The sequence below is a fragment of the Crinia signifera genome, chromosome 19, assembly GCF_055691185.1.
Source record: "Crinia signifera chromosome 19, ASM5569118v1, whole genome shotgun sequence".
Classification (NCBI taxonomy): Eukaryota; Metazoa; Chordata; class Amphibia; order Anura; family Myobatrachidae; genus Crinia; species Crinia signifera.
This window is the reverse complement of record NC_139226.1, coordinates 143,972,987-143,992,610: the sequence shown is the minus strand read 5'-3', so window position 1 is coordinate 143,992,610 and position 19,624 is coordinate 143,972,987. Positions and strand designations below refer to the sequence as shown.

General features: G+C 40.0%; 1 protein-coding gene across 1 annotated transcript in view; it reads left to right on the top strand.

Moving 5' to 3' along the window:
• BSX (brain specific homeobox) overlaps positions 1-18,326 on the top strand; it is a 20,162-nt gene extending 1,836 nt beyond the window's left edge. The window contains exons 2-3 of the mRNA XM_083162140.1: positions 15,516-15,706; positions 17,768-18,326. Coding sequence (XP_083018266.1) covers positions 15,516-15,706; positions 17,768-18,004 — 428 coding nt within the window. The 3' untranslated portion in view covers positions 18,005-18,326. The remainder of the gene's footprint in view (positions 1-15,515; positions 15,707-17,767) is intronic.
• Positions 18,327-19,624: the final 1,298 nt, after the last annotated feature.

Genomic DNA, 19,624 nt, shown 5'->3' with positions numbered 1-19,624 from the left:
GCTGCTGCTGTTGTTATTATTATTATTATTATTATTATTATTATTATTATGCTGTATGTACTGTATATTACTACACTTCTATGTATTATTATTATTATTATTATTATTATTATTATTATACTGTATGTACTGTATATTACTACACTTCTATGTATTACTACACTTCTATGTATTATTATTATTATTATTATTATTATTATTATACTGTATGTACTGTATATTACTACACTTCTGTGTATTGTGTGCATGGTTTAGCTGTGTGCATAATAGTTTTGAAGTGCATCATTTTTAAAGTGCGGCATAATTTAAATATAACTGTGGCGTTATACTGGCGTTACACTGAAGTGAAACAGAAGGACAGAAGCAACAACTGAGAAAACCAAAGACTGCTTTGAGTGAGTTTAATTTATTCTCACAACATACTACCTGTGGCTGCTTAATCTGGCAATTCAACCATAATATCATCATTTTTACATCTGCAAACAACGTTTACTATCACTGTTAATGCTTGTATTTGCACTGTCAGTTTTGAAAATGCCAAGCTGTACCTCTAATGACCTCACCTCTCCTGCTCTTCCATTGATTTTAGGTGTCCCCCAAAATTTTATTCTTGGCCCTCTTCTTCTCTTTCTCTATACGTCCTCTCTGGGTGAGCTTATGTGCTCACTCGACTTCCACTATCACATCTATGCTGATAACACTGAAATCTACCACTCCTTTCCTCATCGCTCTCCCTCTATCCTCACTCATATCTCAAACTGTCTCTCTGCTGTCTACTCTTGGATGACCCAGCTCTTTTTTAGACTTAAAATATCAAGGACTAAGCTGACCCCTTCCCACCCTCCTGCATAAAACCTGACCATCTCTCATACTAACTTGTTTATGCCCACTTCTTTCCCTTCTGTGTCACCCCTGTCTGTCTAACCCTCCCCTTTAGAATGTAAGCTCTCACGGGCAGGGCCCTCTCTCCTCATGTGCCTTTCTTAGAATATATAAACCTCTGTCACCCTGATGATTGCTTCAGTGTCCTGTCCCCTGATGCAACTATCCATATTAACCATGTACTTGTCCTAAATGGTCTTGTGCTGTAATTTGTTATGTGTTTTTGCTAATAACTATGCTCTGTAAAGCGCTGCGGAATTTGTGTGCGCTATATAAGAAACTGTTAATAAATAAATAAATAATAAATATTATTATTATTATTATTATTATTATACTGTATGTACTGTATATTACTACACTTCTATGTATTATTATTATTATTATACTGTATGTACTGTATATTACTACACTTCTATGTATTATTGTTATTATTATTATTATTATACTGTATGTACTGTATATTACTACACTTCTATGTATTATTATTATTATTATTATTATTATTATTATTATTATTATTATTATTATTATTATGATTATTATTATTATACTGTATGTACTGTATATTACTACACTTCTGTGTATTATTATTATTATTATTATTATTATTATTATTATACTGTATGTACTGTATATTACTACACTTCTATGTATTATTATTATTATTATTATTATTATTATTATTATTATTATTATACTGTATGTACTGTATATTACTACACTTCTATGTATTATTATTATTATATAATTATTATTATTATTATTATTATTATTATTATTATTATTATTATACTGTATGTACTGTATATTACTACACTTCTATGTATTATTATTATTATTATTATTATTATTTTTATACTGTATGTACTGTATATTACTACACTTCTATGTATTATTATTATTATATAATTATTATTATTATTATACTGTATGTACTGTATATTACTACACTTCTATGTATTATTATTATTATTATATAATTATTATTATTATTATACTGTATGTACTGTATATTACTACACTTCTATGTATTATTATTATTATTATTATTATTATTATTATTATTATTATACTGTATGTACTGTATATTACTACACTTCTATGTATTATTATTATTATTATTATTATTATTATTATTATTATACTGTATGTACTGTATATTACTACACTTCTATGTATTATTATTATTATTAGATTAGATTAGATTAGATTAGATACAACTTTATTGTCATTATCCTAATTTAGGACAACAAAATTCAATTTAGCATCTATCCGTATACAGCCATATTATGAAAACCAAAGTCCATACAATTTATACAATGAATACTAAAAACCCAATAACCCCCCACCCAAGCTACGTTCCCTATTTAAATTAACAATAGCCCTTGGGAAAAAGCTATTCTTCATCCTAGTCGTCCTATTCCGTAGGCACCTAAACCGCCTACCTGACGGTAGTAATACAAATAATCCGTTTGCTGGATGAGTTAAATCTTTTAAAATGTTGTGTGCTCTACGTAAGCAGCGTTTACTCTGAATCTCCTCAGCAGACGGGAGTGTAGTGCTCATTATACGTTGGGCCGATTTAATCACCCTCTGTATAAGTTTCTTTTCTGCAGTGGTACAATTTCCATACCAAACAGAAATGCAGCTGGTCAATATGCTCTCAACTGCACATTGGTAAAAATTTAACAGTATACAATGTGACAGTTGATGTTTTTTCAACATTCTAAGGAAAAAAAGGCGTTGATGAGCCTTTTTCACCAAGCATTTAATATTAGTAGACCAGGTTAGGTCCTCAGAGATCTGAGTTCCTAAAAATTTAAAACTGGAAACACGTTCCACCCATACTCCATTAATTTGTATTGGCATGATTGGGGTAGATTTTTTCTTATGAAAATCCACCACAATCTCTTTGGTCTTACTAGCATTAAGGAAGAGATTATTTACTCCGCACCAGTCCGCCAGATGCTGGATCTCATTCCTATATGCTATTTCATTATTATTATCAATTAGCCCAATCAATGTCGTATCGTCATATAATTATTCATTATATTATATCGTTATTATTATATCGTTATATAATTATTATTATTATTATTATTATTATTATTATTATTATACTGTATGTACTGTATATTACTACACTTCTATGTATTATTATTATTATTATTATTATTATTATTATTATACTGTATGTACTGTATATTACTACACTTCTATGTATTATTATTATTATTATTATTATTATTATTATTATTATTATTATTATACTGTATGTACTGTATATTACTACACTTCTATGTATTATTATTATCATTATTATACTGTATGTACTGTATATTACTACACTTCTGTGTATTTTTATTATTACAGTATTTGCTAAATATTACTGATTGCTAATAGAATTGTTTCTGTAATTTCTGTACTATATTATTATAATTGCTAGTAATATTATTGTGCCGTATATTACTATCATTGCTAATAGTAGTAATAATATATATTATTATCATAGCTAGTATTATTACTCACTGTAATGTATGGACTGTACATTACTATAATTGCTAGTAGTGATACTACTGTACTGTACCGTGTTTCTCCTATATTATTGCTAATAGTATTATTACTGTACTGTATGTACTATATATTACTATCATGCATAATAGGATTAGTAATGTATATTAATGCTAATTTTATAAATGTACTGTATATTACTATTAGTGCTAGTAGTATTATTACAATACTGTATATTACGATAATTGCTAGTAGTGTTATTACTGTACTGTATATTATTATAATTGCTAGTACTATTACTGTACTATGCGTACTCTATATTACTATAATTTCTAGTATTATTACTGTACTTTATGTACTATATATTACTATCATGGCTTATAGTAGTGTTACTTTAAATCACTGCCACTATTATTATTGTACTGTATATTACTATAATTGCTATTATTACTGCACTGTATGTACTGTATATTACTATCATGGCTAATAGTATTATTACTGTAAATCACTGCTACTATTATTACTGTACTTTATATTACTATCATGGGTTATAGTGGTATTACTGTGTATTACTGCTAGCTACTATTGTTACTGTACTGCATATTACTATTATGGTTTATAGTGGTATTACTGTGTATTACTGCTAGCTACTATTGTTACTGTACTGTATATTACTATCATGGGTTATAGTGGTATTACTGTGTATTACTGCTAGCTACTATTGTTACTGTACTGCATATTGCTATTATGGTTTATAGTAGTAATACTGTGTATAGGACTGAGTATATCACTATCAGTAATACCAGTAGGCGTCGGATGTTACTTATCCTATATGTTTCTGCGCTGGATATAGCGGGATACTTCAGCGGACAGATTTATGTCCGTATTTACTGATAAGCCGGTGCCGGAGATAACGGCGTAGTGGGTAGTAAGAGGATAATAATACTCGCAAATCTGATGTGGCGATGTGTTAGGATGATAAAAGCAGAGGTGTGAGCGCATGTTACACACTGTATATACAATGGATACACCCTGTACTGTATATACCTGTTACACACTGTACTGTATATACCTGTTACACACTGTACTGTATATACTATGGACACACTGTACTTTATCTACAATGGACACACACTGTACTGTATATACTATGGACACACTGTACTGTATATACTATGGACACACACACTGTACTGTATATACTATGGACACACTGTACTGTATATACTATGGACACACTGTACTTTATCTACAATGGACACACACTGTACTGCATATACTATGGACACACTGTATTGTATATACTATGGACACACACTGTACTGTATATATTATGGACACACTGTACTGTATATACTATGGACACACACTGTACTGTATATACAATGGACACACTGTACTGCATATACCTGTTGCACACAACTTTATATACAATGGATACACACTGTACTGTATATACTATGGACACACACTGTACTGTATATACTATGGACACACTGTACTTTATATACAATGGACACACACTGTACTGTATATACAATGGACACACACTGTACTGTATATACAATGGACACACACTGTACTGTATATACAATGGACACACACTGTACTGTATATACAATGAATACACACTGTACTGTATATACTATGGAAACACTGTACTTTATATACTATGGACACACACTGTACTGTATATACTATGGACACACTGTACTGTATATACTATGGACACACTGTACTGTATATACAATGGACACACACTGTACTGTATATACTATGGACACACTGTACTGTATATACTATGGACACACACTGTACTGTATATACTATGGACACACTGTACTGTATATACTATGGACACACTGTACTTTATATACAATGGACACACACTGTACTGTATATACAATGGACACACACTGTACTTTATATACAATGGACACACACTGTACTGTATATACAATGGACACACACTGTACTTTATATACAATGGACACACACTGTACTGTATATACAATGGACACACACTGTACTGTATATACAATGGACACACACTGTACTGTATATACAATGGACACACACTGTACTGTATATACTATGGACACACTGTACTTTATATACAATGGACACACACTGTACTGTATATACAATGGACACACACTGTACTGTATATACAATGGACACACACTGTACTGTATATACAATGGATACACACTGTACTGTATATACTATGGACACACTGTACTTTATATACAATGGACACACACTGTACTGTATATACAATGGATACACACTGTACTGTATATACTATGGACACACTGTACTGTATATACAATGGATACACACTGTACTGTATATACTATGGACACACTGTACTTTATATACAATGGACACACACTGTACTGTATATACAATGGACACACACTGTACTGTATATACAATGGACACACACTGTACTGTATATACAATGGACACACACTGTACTGTATATACAATGGATACACACTGTACTGTATATACTATGGAAACACTGTACTTTATATACAATGGACACACACTGTACTGTATATACTATGGACACACTGTACTGTATATACTATGGACACACACTGTACTGTATATACTATGGACACACTGTACTGTATATACTATGGACACACACTGTACTGTATATACTATGGACACACTGTACTTTATATACAATGGACACACACTGTACTGTATATACTATGGACACACACTGTACTGTATATACTATGGACACACTGTACTGTATATACTATGGACACACACACTGTACTGTATATACTATGGACACACTGTACTGTATATACTATGGACACACTGTACTTTATATACAATGGACACACACTGTACTGCATATACCTGTTGCACACTACTTTACATACAATGGACAAACACTGTACTGTATATACTATGGACACACTGTACTTTATATACAATGGACAAACACTGTACTGTATATACTTGTTACACATTGTACTTTATATACAATGGACACACACTGTACTGCATATACCTGTTGCACACAACTTTATATACAATGGATACACACTGTACTGTATATACTATGGACACACTGTACTTTATATACAATGGACACACACTGTACTGTATATACTTGTTACACACTGTACTATGTATACAATGGACACACACTGTACTGTATATACTTGTTACACACTGTACTATGTATACAATGGGCACACCTTGTACTGTATATATTTGTTACACACTATACTGTACTGTATATACAATGAACACGCACTGTACTGTACATACAATGGACACACTGTACTGTACATACAATGGGCACACGCTGTACTGTATATACAATGGACACACACTGTATATACTTGTTAAACATTGTATATACCTATTACACACTGTACTGTATATATTTGTTACACACTGTACTGTATATACAATGGACACGAACCGTACTGTACATACAATGGGCACACACTACTGTACATACTTCTTACACACTGTACTGTATATACAATGGACACACACTGTACTGTATATACCTATTACACACTGTAGTGTACATTCAGAGAAATAGCGGCACCTTATTCGGTGCAAATATCATTAATAGCGAGTATTACAATTACTGTTCTGTATGACCTGAGATGCATATCAGTCACCCGTCAGTGTATGGCTAATACTGTACTGTGATGCCATACACCGGAGATACACATCATTAGGGTGCATTAATAGTACTGTACTGTATGACTATATACTTCAGGTACATATCAGTCACCCGTCAGTGTATGGCTAATACTGTACTGTGAGACCATACACCGGAGATACACATCATTAGGGTGCATTAATAGTACTGTACTGTATGACTATATACTTCAGGTACATATCAGTCACCCGTCAGTGTATGGCTAATACTGTACTGTGAGACCATACACCGGAGATACACATCATTAGAGTGCATTAATAGTACTGTACTGTATGACTATATACTTCAGGTACATATCAGTCACCCGTCAGTGTATGGCTAATACTGTACTGTGAGACCATACACCGGAGATACACATCATTAGGGTGCATTAATAGTACTGTACTGTATGACTATATACTTCAGGTACATATCAGTCACCCGTCAGTGTATGGCTAATACTGTACTGTGAGACCATACACCGGAGATACACATCATTAGGGTGCATTAATAGTACTGTACTGTATGACTATATACTTCAGGTACATATCAGTCACCCGTCAGTGTATGGATAATACTGTACTGTGAGACCATACACCGGAGATACACATCATTAGGGTGCATTATTAGTACTGTACTGTATGACCATATACTTCAGGTACATATCAGTCACCCGTCAGTGTATGGATAATACTGTACTGTGAGACCATACAGCGGAGATACACATCATTAGGGTGCATTAATAGTACTGTACTGTATGACTATATACTTCAGATACATATCAGTCACCCGTCAGTGTATGGCTAATACTGTACTGTGAGACCATACACCAGAGATACACATCATTAGGGTGCATTAATAGTACTGTACTGTATGACCATATACTTCAGGTACATATCAGTCACCCGTCAGTGTATGGCTAATACTGTACTGTGAGACCATACACCAGAGATACACATCATTAGGGTGCATTAATAGTACTGTACTGTATGACTATATACTTCAGGTACATATCAGTCACCCGTCAGTGTATGGCTAATACTGTACTGTGAGACCATACACCGGAGATACACATCATTAGGGTGCATTAATAGTACTGTACTGTATGACTATATACTTCAGGTACATATCAGTCACCCGTCAGTGTATGGCTAATACTGTACTGTGAGACCATACACCAGAGATACACATCATTAGGGTGCATTAATAGTACTGTACTGTATGACTATATACTTCAGGTACATATCAGTCACCCGTCAGTGTATGGCTAATACTGTACTGTGAGACCATACACCGGAGATACACATCATTAGGGTGCATTAATAGTACTGTACTGTATGACTATATACTTCAGGTACATATCAGTCACCCGTCAGTGTATGGCTAATACTGTACTGTGAGACCATACACCGGAGATACACATCATTAGGGTGCATTAATAGTACTGTACTGTATGACTATATACTTCAGGTACATATCAGTCACCCGTCAGTGTATGGCTAATACTGTACTGTGAGACCATACACCAGAGATACACATCATTAGGGTGCATTAATAGTACTGTACTGTATGACTATATACTTCAGGTACATATCAGTCACCCGTCAGTGTATGGCTAATACTGTACTGTGAGACCATACACCGGAGATACACATCATTAGGGTGCATTAATAGTACTGTACTGTATGACTATATACTTCAGGTACATATCAGTCACCCGTCAGTGTATGGCTAATACTGTACTGTGAGACCATACACCGGAGATACACATCATTAGGGTGCATTAATAGTACTGTACTGTATGACCATATACTTCAGGTACATATCAGTCACCCGTCAGTGTATGGCTAATACTGTACTGTGAGACCATACACCGGAGATACACATCATTAGGGTGCATTAATAGTACTGTACTGTATGACTATATACTTCAGGTACATATCAGTCACCCGTCAGTGTATGGCTAATACTGTACTGTGAGACCATACACCGGAGATACACATCATTAGGGTGCATTAATAGTACTGTACTATATGACTATATACTTCAGGTACATATCAGTCACCCGTCAGTGTATGGCTAATACTGTACTGTGAGGCCATACACTGGAGATACATATCATTAGGGTGCATTGATAGTACTGTACTGTATGACCATATACTTCAGATACATATCAGTCATCCCTCAGTGTATGGATAATACTGTACTGTGAGGCCATACACCGGAGATACACATCATTAGGGTGCATTAATAGTACTGTACTGTATGACTATATACTTCAGGTACATATCAGTCACCCGTCAGTGTATGGCTAATACTGTACTGTGAGACCATACACCGGAGATACACATCATTAGGGTGCATTAATAGTACTGTACTGTATGACTATATACTTCAGGTACATATCAGTCACCCGTCAGTGTATGGCTAATACTGTACTGTGAGACCATACACCGGAGATACACATCATTAGGGTGCATTAATAGTACTGTACTGTATGACTATATACTTCAGGTACATATCAGTCACCCGTCAGTGTATGGATAATACTGTACTGTGAGACCATACACCGGAGATACACATCATTAGGGTGCATTAATAGTACTGTACTGTATGACCATATACTTCAGATACATATCAGTCACCCGTCAGTGTATGGCTAATACTGTACTGTGAGACCATACACCGGAGATACACATCATTAGGGTGCATTAATAGTACTGTACTGTATGACTATATACTTCAGGTACATATCAGTCACCCGTCAGTGTATGGATAATACTGTACTGTGAGACCATACACCGGAGATACACATCATTAGGGTGCATTAATAGTACTGTACTGTATGACTATATACTTCAGGTACATATCAGTCACCCGTCAGTGTATGGCTAATACTGTACTGTGAGACCATACACCGGAGATACACATCATTAGGGTGCATTGATAGTACTGTACTATATGACTATATACTTCAGGTACATATCAGTCACCCGTCAGTGTAAGGCTAATACTGTACTGTGAGACCATACACCGGAGATACACATCATTAGGGTGCATTAATAGTACTGTACTGTATGACTATATACTTCAGGTACATATCAGTCAACCGTCAGTGTATGGCTAATACTGTACTGTGAGACCATACACCGGAGATACACATCATTAGGGTGCATTGATAGTACTGTACTGTATGACTATATACTTCAGGTACATATCAGTCACCCGTCAGTGTATGGCTAATACTGTACTGTGAGACCATACACCGGAGATACATATCATTAGGGTGCATTGATAGTACTGTACTGTATGACCATATACTTCAGATACATATCAGACACCCGTCAGTGTATGGCTAATACTGTACTGTGAGACCATACACCGGAGATACATATCATTAGGGTGCATTAATAGTACTGTACTGTATGACCATATACTTCAGATACATATCAGTCATCCCTCAGTGTATGTTTAATACTGTACTGTGAGACCATACACCAGAGATACACATCATTAGGGTGCATTAATAGTACTGTACTGTATGACTATATACTTCAGGTACATATCAGTCACCCGTCAGTGTATGGCTAATACTGTACTGTGAGACCATACACCGGAGATACATATCATTAGGGTGCATTGATAGTACTGTACTGTATGACTATATACTTCAGATACATATCAGTCATCCCTCAGTGTATGGATAATACTGTACTGTGAGGCCATACACCGGAGATACACATCATTAGGGTGCATTAATAGTACTGTACTGTATGACCATATACTTCAGGTACATATCAGTCACCCGTCAGTGTATGGCTAATACTGTACTGTGAGACCATACACCGGAGATACACATCATTAGGGTGCATTAATAGTACTGTACTGTATGACCATATACTTCAGGTACATATCAGTCACCCGTCAGTGTATGGCTAATACTGTACTGTGAGACCATACACCGGAGATACACATCATTAGGGTGCATTAATAGTACTGTACTGTATGACCATATACTTCAGATACATATCAGTCACCCGTCAGTGTATGGCTAATACTGTACTGTGAGGCCATACACCGGAGATACACATCATTAGGGTGCATTAATAGTACTGTACTGTATGACCATATACTTCAGGTACATATCAGTCACCCGTCAGTGTATGGCTAATACTGTACTGTGAGACCATACACCGGAGATACACATCATTAGGGTGCATTAATAGTACTGTACTGTATGACCATATACTTCAGGTACATATCAGTCACCCGTCAGTGTATGGCTAATACTGTACTGTGAGACCATACACCGGAGATACACATCATTAGGGTGCATTAATAGTACTGTACTGTAGGACTATATACTTCAGGTACATACCAGTCACCCGTCAGTGTATGGATAATACTGTACTGTGAGACCATACACCGGAGATACACATCATTAGGGTGCATTAATAGTACTGTACTGTATGACTATATACTTCAGATACATATCAGTCACCCGTCAGTGTATGGCTAATACTGTACTGTGAGACCATACACCGGAGATACACATCATTAGGGTGCATTAATAGTACTGTACTGTATGACTATATACTTTAGGTACATATCAGTCACCCGTCAGTGTATGGCTAATACTGTACTGTGAGACCATACACCGGAGATACACATCATTAGGGTGCGTTAATAGTACTGTACTGTATGACTATATACTTCAGGTACATATCAGTCACCCGTCAGTGTATGGCTAATACTGTACTGTGAGACCATACACCGGAGATACACATCATTAGGGTGCGTTAATAGTACTGTACTGTATGACCATATACTTCAGATACATATCAGTCACCCGTCAGTGTATGGCTAATACTGTACTGTGAGACCATACACCGGAGATACACATCATTAGGGTGCATTAATAGTACTGTACTGTATGACTATATACTTCAGGTACATATCAGTCACCCGTCAGTGTATGGCTAATACTGTACTGTGAGACCATACACCGGAGATACACATCATTAGGGTGCATTAATAGTACTGTACTGTATGACTATATACTTCAGGTACATATCAGTCACCCGTCAGTGTATGGCTAATACTGTACTGTGAGACCATACACCGGAGATACATATCATTAGGGTGCATTGATAGTACTGTACTGTATGACCATATACTTCAGATACATATCAGACACCCGTCAGTGTATGGCTAATACTGTACTGTGAGACCATACACCGGAGATACATATCATTAGGGTGCATTAATAGTACTGTACTGTATGACCATATACTTCAGATACATATCAGTCATCCCTCAGTGTATGTTTAATACTGTACTGTGAGACCATACACCAGAGATACACATCATTAGGGTGCATTAATAGTACTGTACTGTATGACTATATACTTCAGGTACATATCAGTCACCCGTCAGTGTATGGCTAATACTGTACTGTGAGACCATACACCGGAGATACACATCATTAGGGTGCATTAATAGTACTGTACTGTATGACTATATACTTCAGGTACATATCAGTCACCCGTCAGTGTATGGCTAATACTGTACTGTGAGACCATACACCGGAGATACATATCATTAGGGTGCATTGATAGTACTGTACTGTATGACTATATACTTCAGATACATATCAGTCATCCCTCAGTGTATGGATAATACTGTACTGTGAGGCCATACACCGGAGATACACATCATTAGGGTGCATTAATAGTACTGTACTGTATGACCATATACTTCAGGTACATATCAGTCACCCGTCAGTGTATGGCTAATACTGTACTGTGAGACCATACACCGGAGATACACATCATTAGGGTGCATTAATAGTACTGTACTGTATGACCATATACTTCAGGTACATATCAGTCACCCGTCAGTGTATGGCTAATACTGTACTGTGAGACCATACACCGGAGATACACATCATTAGGGTGCATTAATAGTACTGTACTGTATGACTATATACTTCAGGTACATATCAGTCACCCGTCAGTGTATGGCTAATACTGTACTGTGAGACCATACACCGGAGATACACATCATTAGGGTGCATTAATAGTACTGTACTATATGACTATATACTTCAGGTACATATCAGTCACCCGTCAGTGTATGGCTAATACTGTACTGTGAGGCCATACACTGGAGATACATATCATTAGGGTGCATTGATAGTACTGTACTGTATGACCATATACTTCAGATACATATCAGTCATCCCTCAGTGTATGGATAATACTGTACTGTGAGGCCATACACCGGAGATACACATCATTAGGGTGCATTAATAGTACTGTACTGTATGACCATATACTTCAGGTACATATCAGTCACCCGTCAGTGTATGGCTAATACTGTACTGTGAGACCATACACCGGAGATACATATCATTAGGGTGCATTAATAGTACTGTACTGTATGACTATATACTTCAGGTACATATCAGTCACCCGTCAGTGTATGGCTAATACTGTACTGTGAGACCATACACCGGAGATACACATCATTAGGGTGCATTAATAGTACTGTACTGTATGACTATATACCTCAGGTACATATCAGTCACCCGTCAGTGTATGGCTAATACTGTACTGTGAGACCATACACCGGAGATACACATCATTAGGGTGCATTAATAGTACTGTACTGTATGACCATATACTTCAGGTACATATCAGTCACCCGTCAGTGTATGGCTAATACTGTACTGTGAGACCATACACCGGAGATACACATCATTAGGGTGCATTAATAGTACTGTACTGTATGACCATATACTTCAGGTACATATCAGTCACCCGTCAGTGTATGGCTAATACTGTACTGTGAGACCATACACCGGAGATACACATCATTAGGGTTCATTAATAGTACTGTACTGTATGACCATATACTTCAGGTACATATCAGTCACCCGTCAGTGTATGGATAATACTGTACTGTGAGACCATACACCGGAGATACACATCATTAGGGTGCATTAATAGTACTGTACTGTATGACTATATACTTCAGATACATATCAGTCACCCGTCAGTGTATGGCTAATACTGTACTGTGAGACCATACACCGGAGATACACATCATTAGGGTGCATTGATAGTACTGTACTGTATGACTATATACTTCAGATACATATCAGTCATCCCTCAGTGTATGGATAATACTGTACTGTGAGGCCATACACCGGAGATACACATCATTAGGGTGCATTAATAGTACTGTACTGTATGACTATATACTTCAGATACATATCAGTCACCCGTCAGTGTATGGCTAATACTGTACTGTGAGACCATACACCGGAGATACACATCATTAGGGTGCATTGATAGTACTGTACTGTATGACTATATACTTCAGATACATATCAGTCATCCCTCAGTGTATGGATAATACTGTACTGTGAGGCCATACACCAGAGATACACATCATTAGGGTGCATTAATAGTACTGTACTGTATGACCATATACTTCAGGTACATATCAGTCATCCGTCAGTGTATGGCTAATACTGTACTGTGAGACCATACACCGGAGATACACATCATTAGGGTGCATTAATAGTACTGTACTGTATGACCATATACTTCAGGTACATATCAGTCACCCGTCAGTGTATGGCTAATACTGTACTGTGAGACCATACACCGGAGATACACATCATTAGGGTTCATTAATAGTACTGTACTGTATGACTATATACTTCAGGTACATACCAGTCACCCGTCAGTGTATGGCTAATACTGTACTGTGAGACCATACACCGGAGATAAACATCATTAGGGTGCATTAATAGTACTGTACTATATGACTATATACTTCAGGTACATATCAGTCACCCGTCAGTGTATGGCTAATACTGTACTGTGAGGCCATACACTGGAGATACATATCATTAGGGTGCATTGATAGTACTGTACTGTATGACTATATACTTCAGATACATATCAGTCACCCCTCAGTGTATGGCTAATACTGTACTGTGAGATCATACACCGGAGATACATATCATTAGGGTGCATTGATAGTACTGTACTGTATGACTATATACTTCAGATACATATCAGTCACCCCTCAGTGTATGGATAATACTGTACTGTGAGACCATACACTGGAGATACACATCATTAGGGTGCATTAATAGTACTGTACTGTATGACTATATACTTCAGATACATATCAGTCACCCCTCAGTGTATGGATAATACTGTACTGTGAGACCATACACCAGATATATACATCATTCAGGGTGCATTGATAGTTCTGTACTGTATGACCATATACCTGAGATACATAGATAATACTGTACTGTGAGACCATACACCGGACTGGAGATACATTTCATTCATGGAGTATTGAGAATACTTTGTCGCCATATAAATAAGGTTGTCATGCTCTTGGTCCCCAGGTTTGCCGATGCCAGCCCTGTTCCCCCATCACACAGACCTGCCCGGGAAGCACTGTCGGAGGAGGAAAGCCCGGACTGTGTTCTCGGACTCTCAGCTCTCAGGACTGGAGAAACGATTCGAGTTACAGCGCTATCTGTCCACCCCCGAGAGGGTAGAGCTAGCCACTGCCCTCAGTCTGTCAGAGACACAGGTAACGGGGACCCCTAAACTGAGAGTGCACCCTTACCAACCGAACCTGCACAGAACTGAGCACCCCAATAACAAACCCTACACAGGACTGACCACCCCAATACCCAAACCATACACAGGACTGTGAACCTCCATCAGCCAAACCTTACACAGGACTGAGCACCCCAACACCCAACACATTACTGATCACCTCTATAAAAAACCCTACACAGGACTGAGCACCCCAACACCCAAATCCTACACAGGACTGTGAACCTCCATCAGCCAAACCCTACACATTACTGATCACCCCAATAACAAACCCTACACAGGAATGACCACCCCAATACCCAAACCCTACACTGGACTGTGAACCCCAACACCCTACACAGGAGTGATCACCCCAATAAAAAACCCTACACAGGACTGAGCACCTCAATATCCAAACCCTACACAGGAAAGAGCAACCCCAACATCCAAACCATACACAGGACTGAGCCCCTTAACAGCTAAACACTACACAGGACACAGCACCCCAATACCCAAACTCTGCAATGGACTGTGTACCCCAACACCAAAACCCTACACAGGACACAGCACCCCAACATCCAAACCCTACACAAGACTGAGCCCCTTAACACCCAAACCCTACACAGGACTAAGCACCACAACACCAAAACCCTACACAGGACTAAGCACCCCAACATCCAAACCCTACACAGGACACAGCACCCCAATACCCAAACTCTGCAATGGACTGTGTACCCCAACACCCAAACCCTACACAGGACTGTACACACCCAGCATCTAAACCCTGCACAGGGTTGAGCCCCTTAACACCCAAACTCTGCAATGGACTGTGTACCCCAACACCCAAACCCTACACAGGACTGGTCACCCCCAACACCCAAACCCTGCAATGGACTGTGCACCCCAACACCCAAACTCTACACAGGACTGGTCACCCCCAAAACCAAAACCCTACAAAAGACTGAGCACCCCAATAACTAATGCTACACAGGACAGAGCACCCCAACACCCAAACCATACACAGGACAGAGCACCCCAATATCCAAACCCTACAAAGAACTGTGCACCCTCAACACCCAAACCCTACACAGTACTGATCATCCCCCAAAACCAAAACTCTATACAGGACTGATCACCCCAAAAACGTAAACCCTACAAAGGACTGAGCACCACAACACTCAAACCCTACATAAGACTGAGCCCCTTAACACCCAAACACTACACAGGACACAGCACCCCAATACCCAAACTCTGCAATGGACTGTGTACCCCAACACCCAAACCCTACAAAGGACTGAGCACCACAATACCCAAAACCTACACAGGACTGTGGACTGTACCCTGTTAGCGGTACTGACCCGCTCTCCTGTACCCTGTTAGCAGTACTGACCCGTTCTTCTGTACCCCTTTAGCAGTACTGACCCGCTCTCCTGTACCCTGTTAGCAGTACTGACCCGCTCTCCTGTACCCTGTTAGCAGTACTGACCCGCTCTCCTGTACCCTGTTAGCAGTACTGACCCGCTCTCCTGTACCCTGTTAGCAGTACTGACCCGCTCTCCTGTACCCTGTTAGCAGTACTGACCCGTTCTCCTGTACCCTGTTAGCAGTACTGACCCGCTCTCCTGTACTCTGTTAGCAGTACTGACCCGCTCTCCTGTACCCTGTTAGCAGTACTGACCCGCTCTCCTGTACCCTGTTAGCAGTACTGACCCGCTCTCCTGTACCCTGTTAGCAGTACTGACCCGTTCTCCTGTACCCTGTTAGCAGTACTGACCCGCTCTCCTGTACCCTGTTAGCAGTACTGACCCGCTCTCCTGTACCCTGATAGCAGTACTGACCCGCTCTCCTGTACCCTGTTAGCAGTCCTGACCCGTTCTCCTGTACCCTGTTAGCAGTACTGACCCGCTCTCCTGTACCCTGTTAGCAGTACTGACCCGCTCTCCTGTACCCTGTTAGCAGTACTGACCCGCTCTCCTGTACCCTGTTAGCAGTACTGACCCGTTCTCCTGTACCCTGTTAGCAGTACTGACCCGTTCTCCTGTACCCTGTGTAGGTAAAGACCTGGTTCCAAAACCGGAGGATGAAGCACAAGAAGCAGCTGAGGAAGAGCCAGGATGATAAGACCCCCAGTGAGGGCCACATGGACCCGGGCTCCAGTGACACGGACCCAGGGGACCCGACTGGGGCTGATCTGGAGAAGGGGGTCGGCCAGGGGCTGTACCTGCCGGAGGAGCAGGAGGATGATGTGGATATAATTGAGGATGACATTTGCCCCCCACACCTGGTATAGCCCCCGCTGGCCTCAACATTGCGAGACACTTCCACGGCCACGGCCACTTCTGCGTGGGCGGCCTCCTCTGTGACATATGGGGCCGTGTGATGAAAGTGGGGGGAGATCCACCATCTACTCCATTATGTGACAATGCTCTCAATCCCTCCTCAGACAATTATCATGAAATGTAATCGTCCCGACCAGATCGGATGTGGACAAAAGACGGACTTGGAGATTTTATTCTACTCCCATCCTGTGCTGCACTGTACTCCTATACACCCCACCCTGCCAGTGCTGCACTGTACTCCTATACACCCTACCCTGCCAGTGCTGCACTGTACTCCTATACACCCCACCCTGCCAGTGCTGCACTGTACTCCTATACACCCCACCCTGCCAGTGCTGCACTGTACTCCTATACACCCCACCCTGCCAGTGCTGCACTGTACTCCTATACACCCCACCCTGCCAGTGCTGCACTGTACTCCTATACACCCCACCCTGCCAGTGCTGCACTGTACTCCTATACACCCCACCCTGCCAGTGCTGCACTGTACGCCTATACAGCCCACCCTGCCAGTGCTGCACTGTACTCCTATACACCCCACCCTGCCAGTGCTGCACTGTACTCCTATACACCCCACCCTGCCAGTGCTGCACTGTACTCCTATACAGCCCACCCTGCCAGTGCTGCACTGTACTCCTATACAGCCCACCCTGCCAGTGCTGCACTGTACTCCTATACACCCCACCCTGCCAGTGCTGCACTGTACTACTATACACCCCACCCTGCCAGTGCTGCACTGTACTCCTATACACCCCTCCCTGCCAGTGCTGCACTGTACTCCTATACACCCCACCCTGCCAGTGTTTTACTGTACTCCTATACACCCTACCCTGCCAGTGCTGCACTGTACTCCTATACACCCCACTCTGGCAATGCTGCACTGTACTCCTATACACCCCACCCTGCCAGTGCTGCACTGTACTCCTATACACCCCACCCTGCCAGTGCTGCACTGTACTCCTATACACCCCACCCTGCCAGTGCTGCACTGTACTCCTATACACCCCACCCTGCCAGTGCTGCACTGTACTCCTATACACCCCACCCTGCCAGTGCTGCACTGTACTCCTATACACCCCACCCTGCCAGTGCTGCACTGTACTCCTATACACCCCACCCTGCCAGTGCTGCACTGTGCTCCTATACACCCCACCCTGCCAGTGCTGAACTGTACTCCTATACACCCCACCCTGCCAGTGCTGCACTGTACTCCTATACAGCCCACCCTGCCAGTGCTGCACTGTACTCCTATACACCCCACCCTGCCAGTGCTGCACTGTACTCCTATACACCCCACCCTGCCAGTGCTGCACTGTACTCCTATACACCCCACCCTGCCAGTGCTGCACTGTACTCCTATACACCCCACCCTGCCAGTGCTGCACTGTACTCCTATACACCCCACCCTGCCAGTGCTGCACTGTACTCCTATACACCCCACCCTGCCAGTGCTGCACTGTACTCCTATACACCCCACCCTGCCAGTGCTGCACTGTACTCCAATACACCCCACCCTGCCAGTGTTTTACTGTACTCCTATACACCCTACCCTGCCAGTGCTGCACTGTACT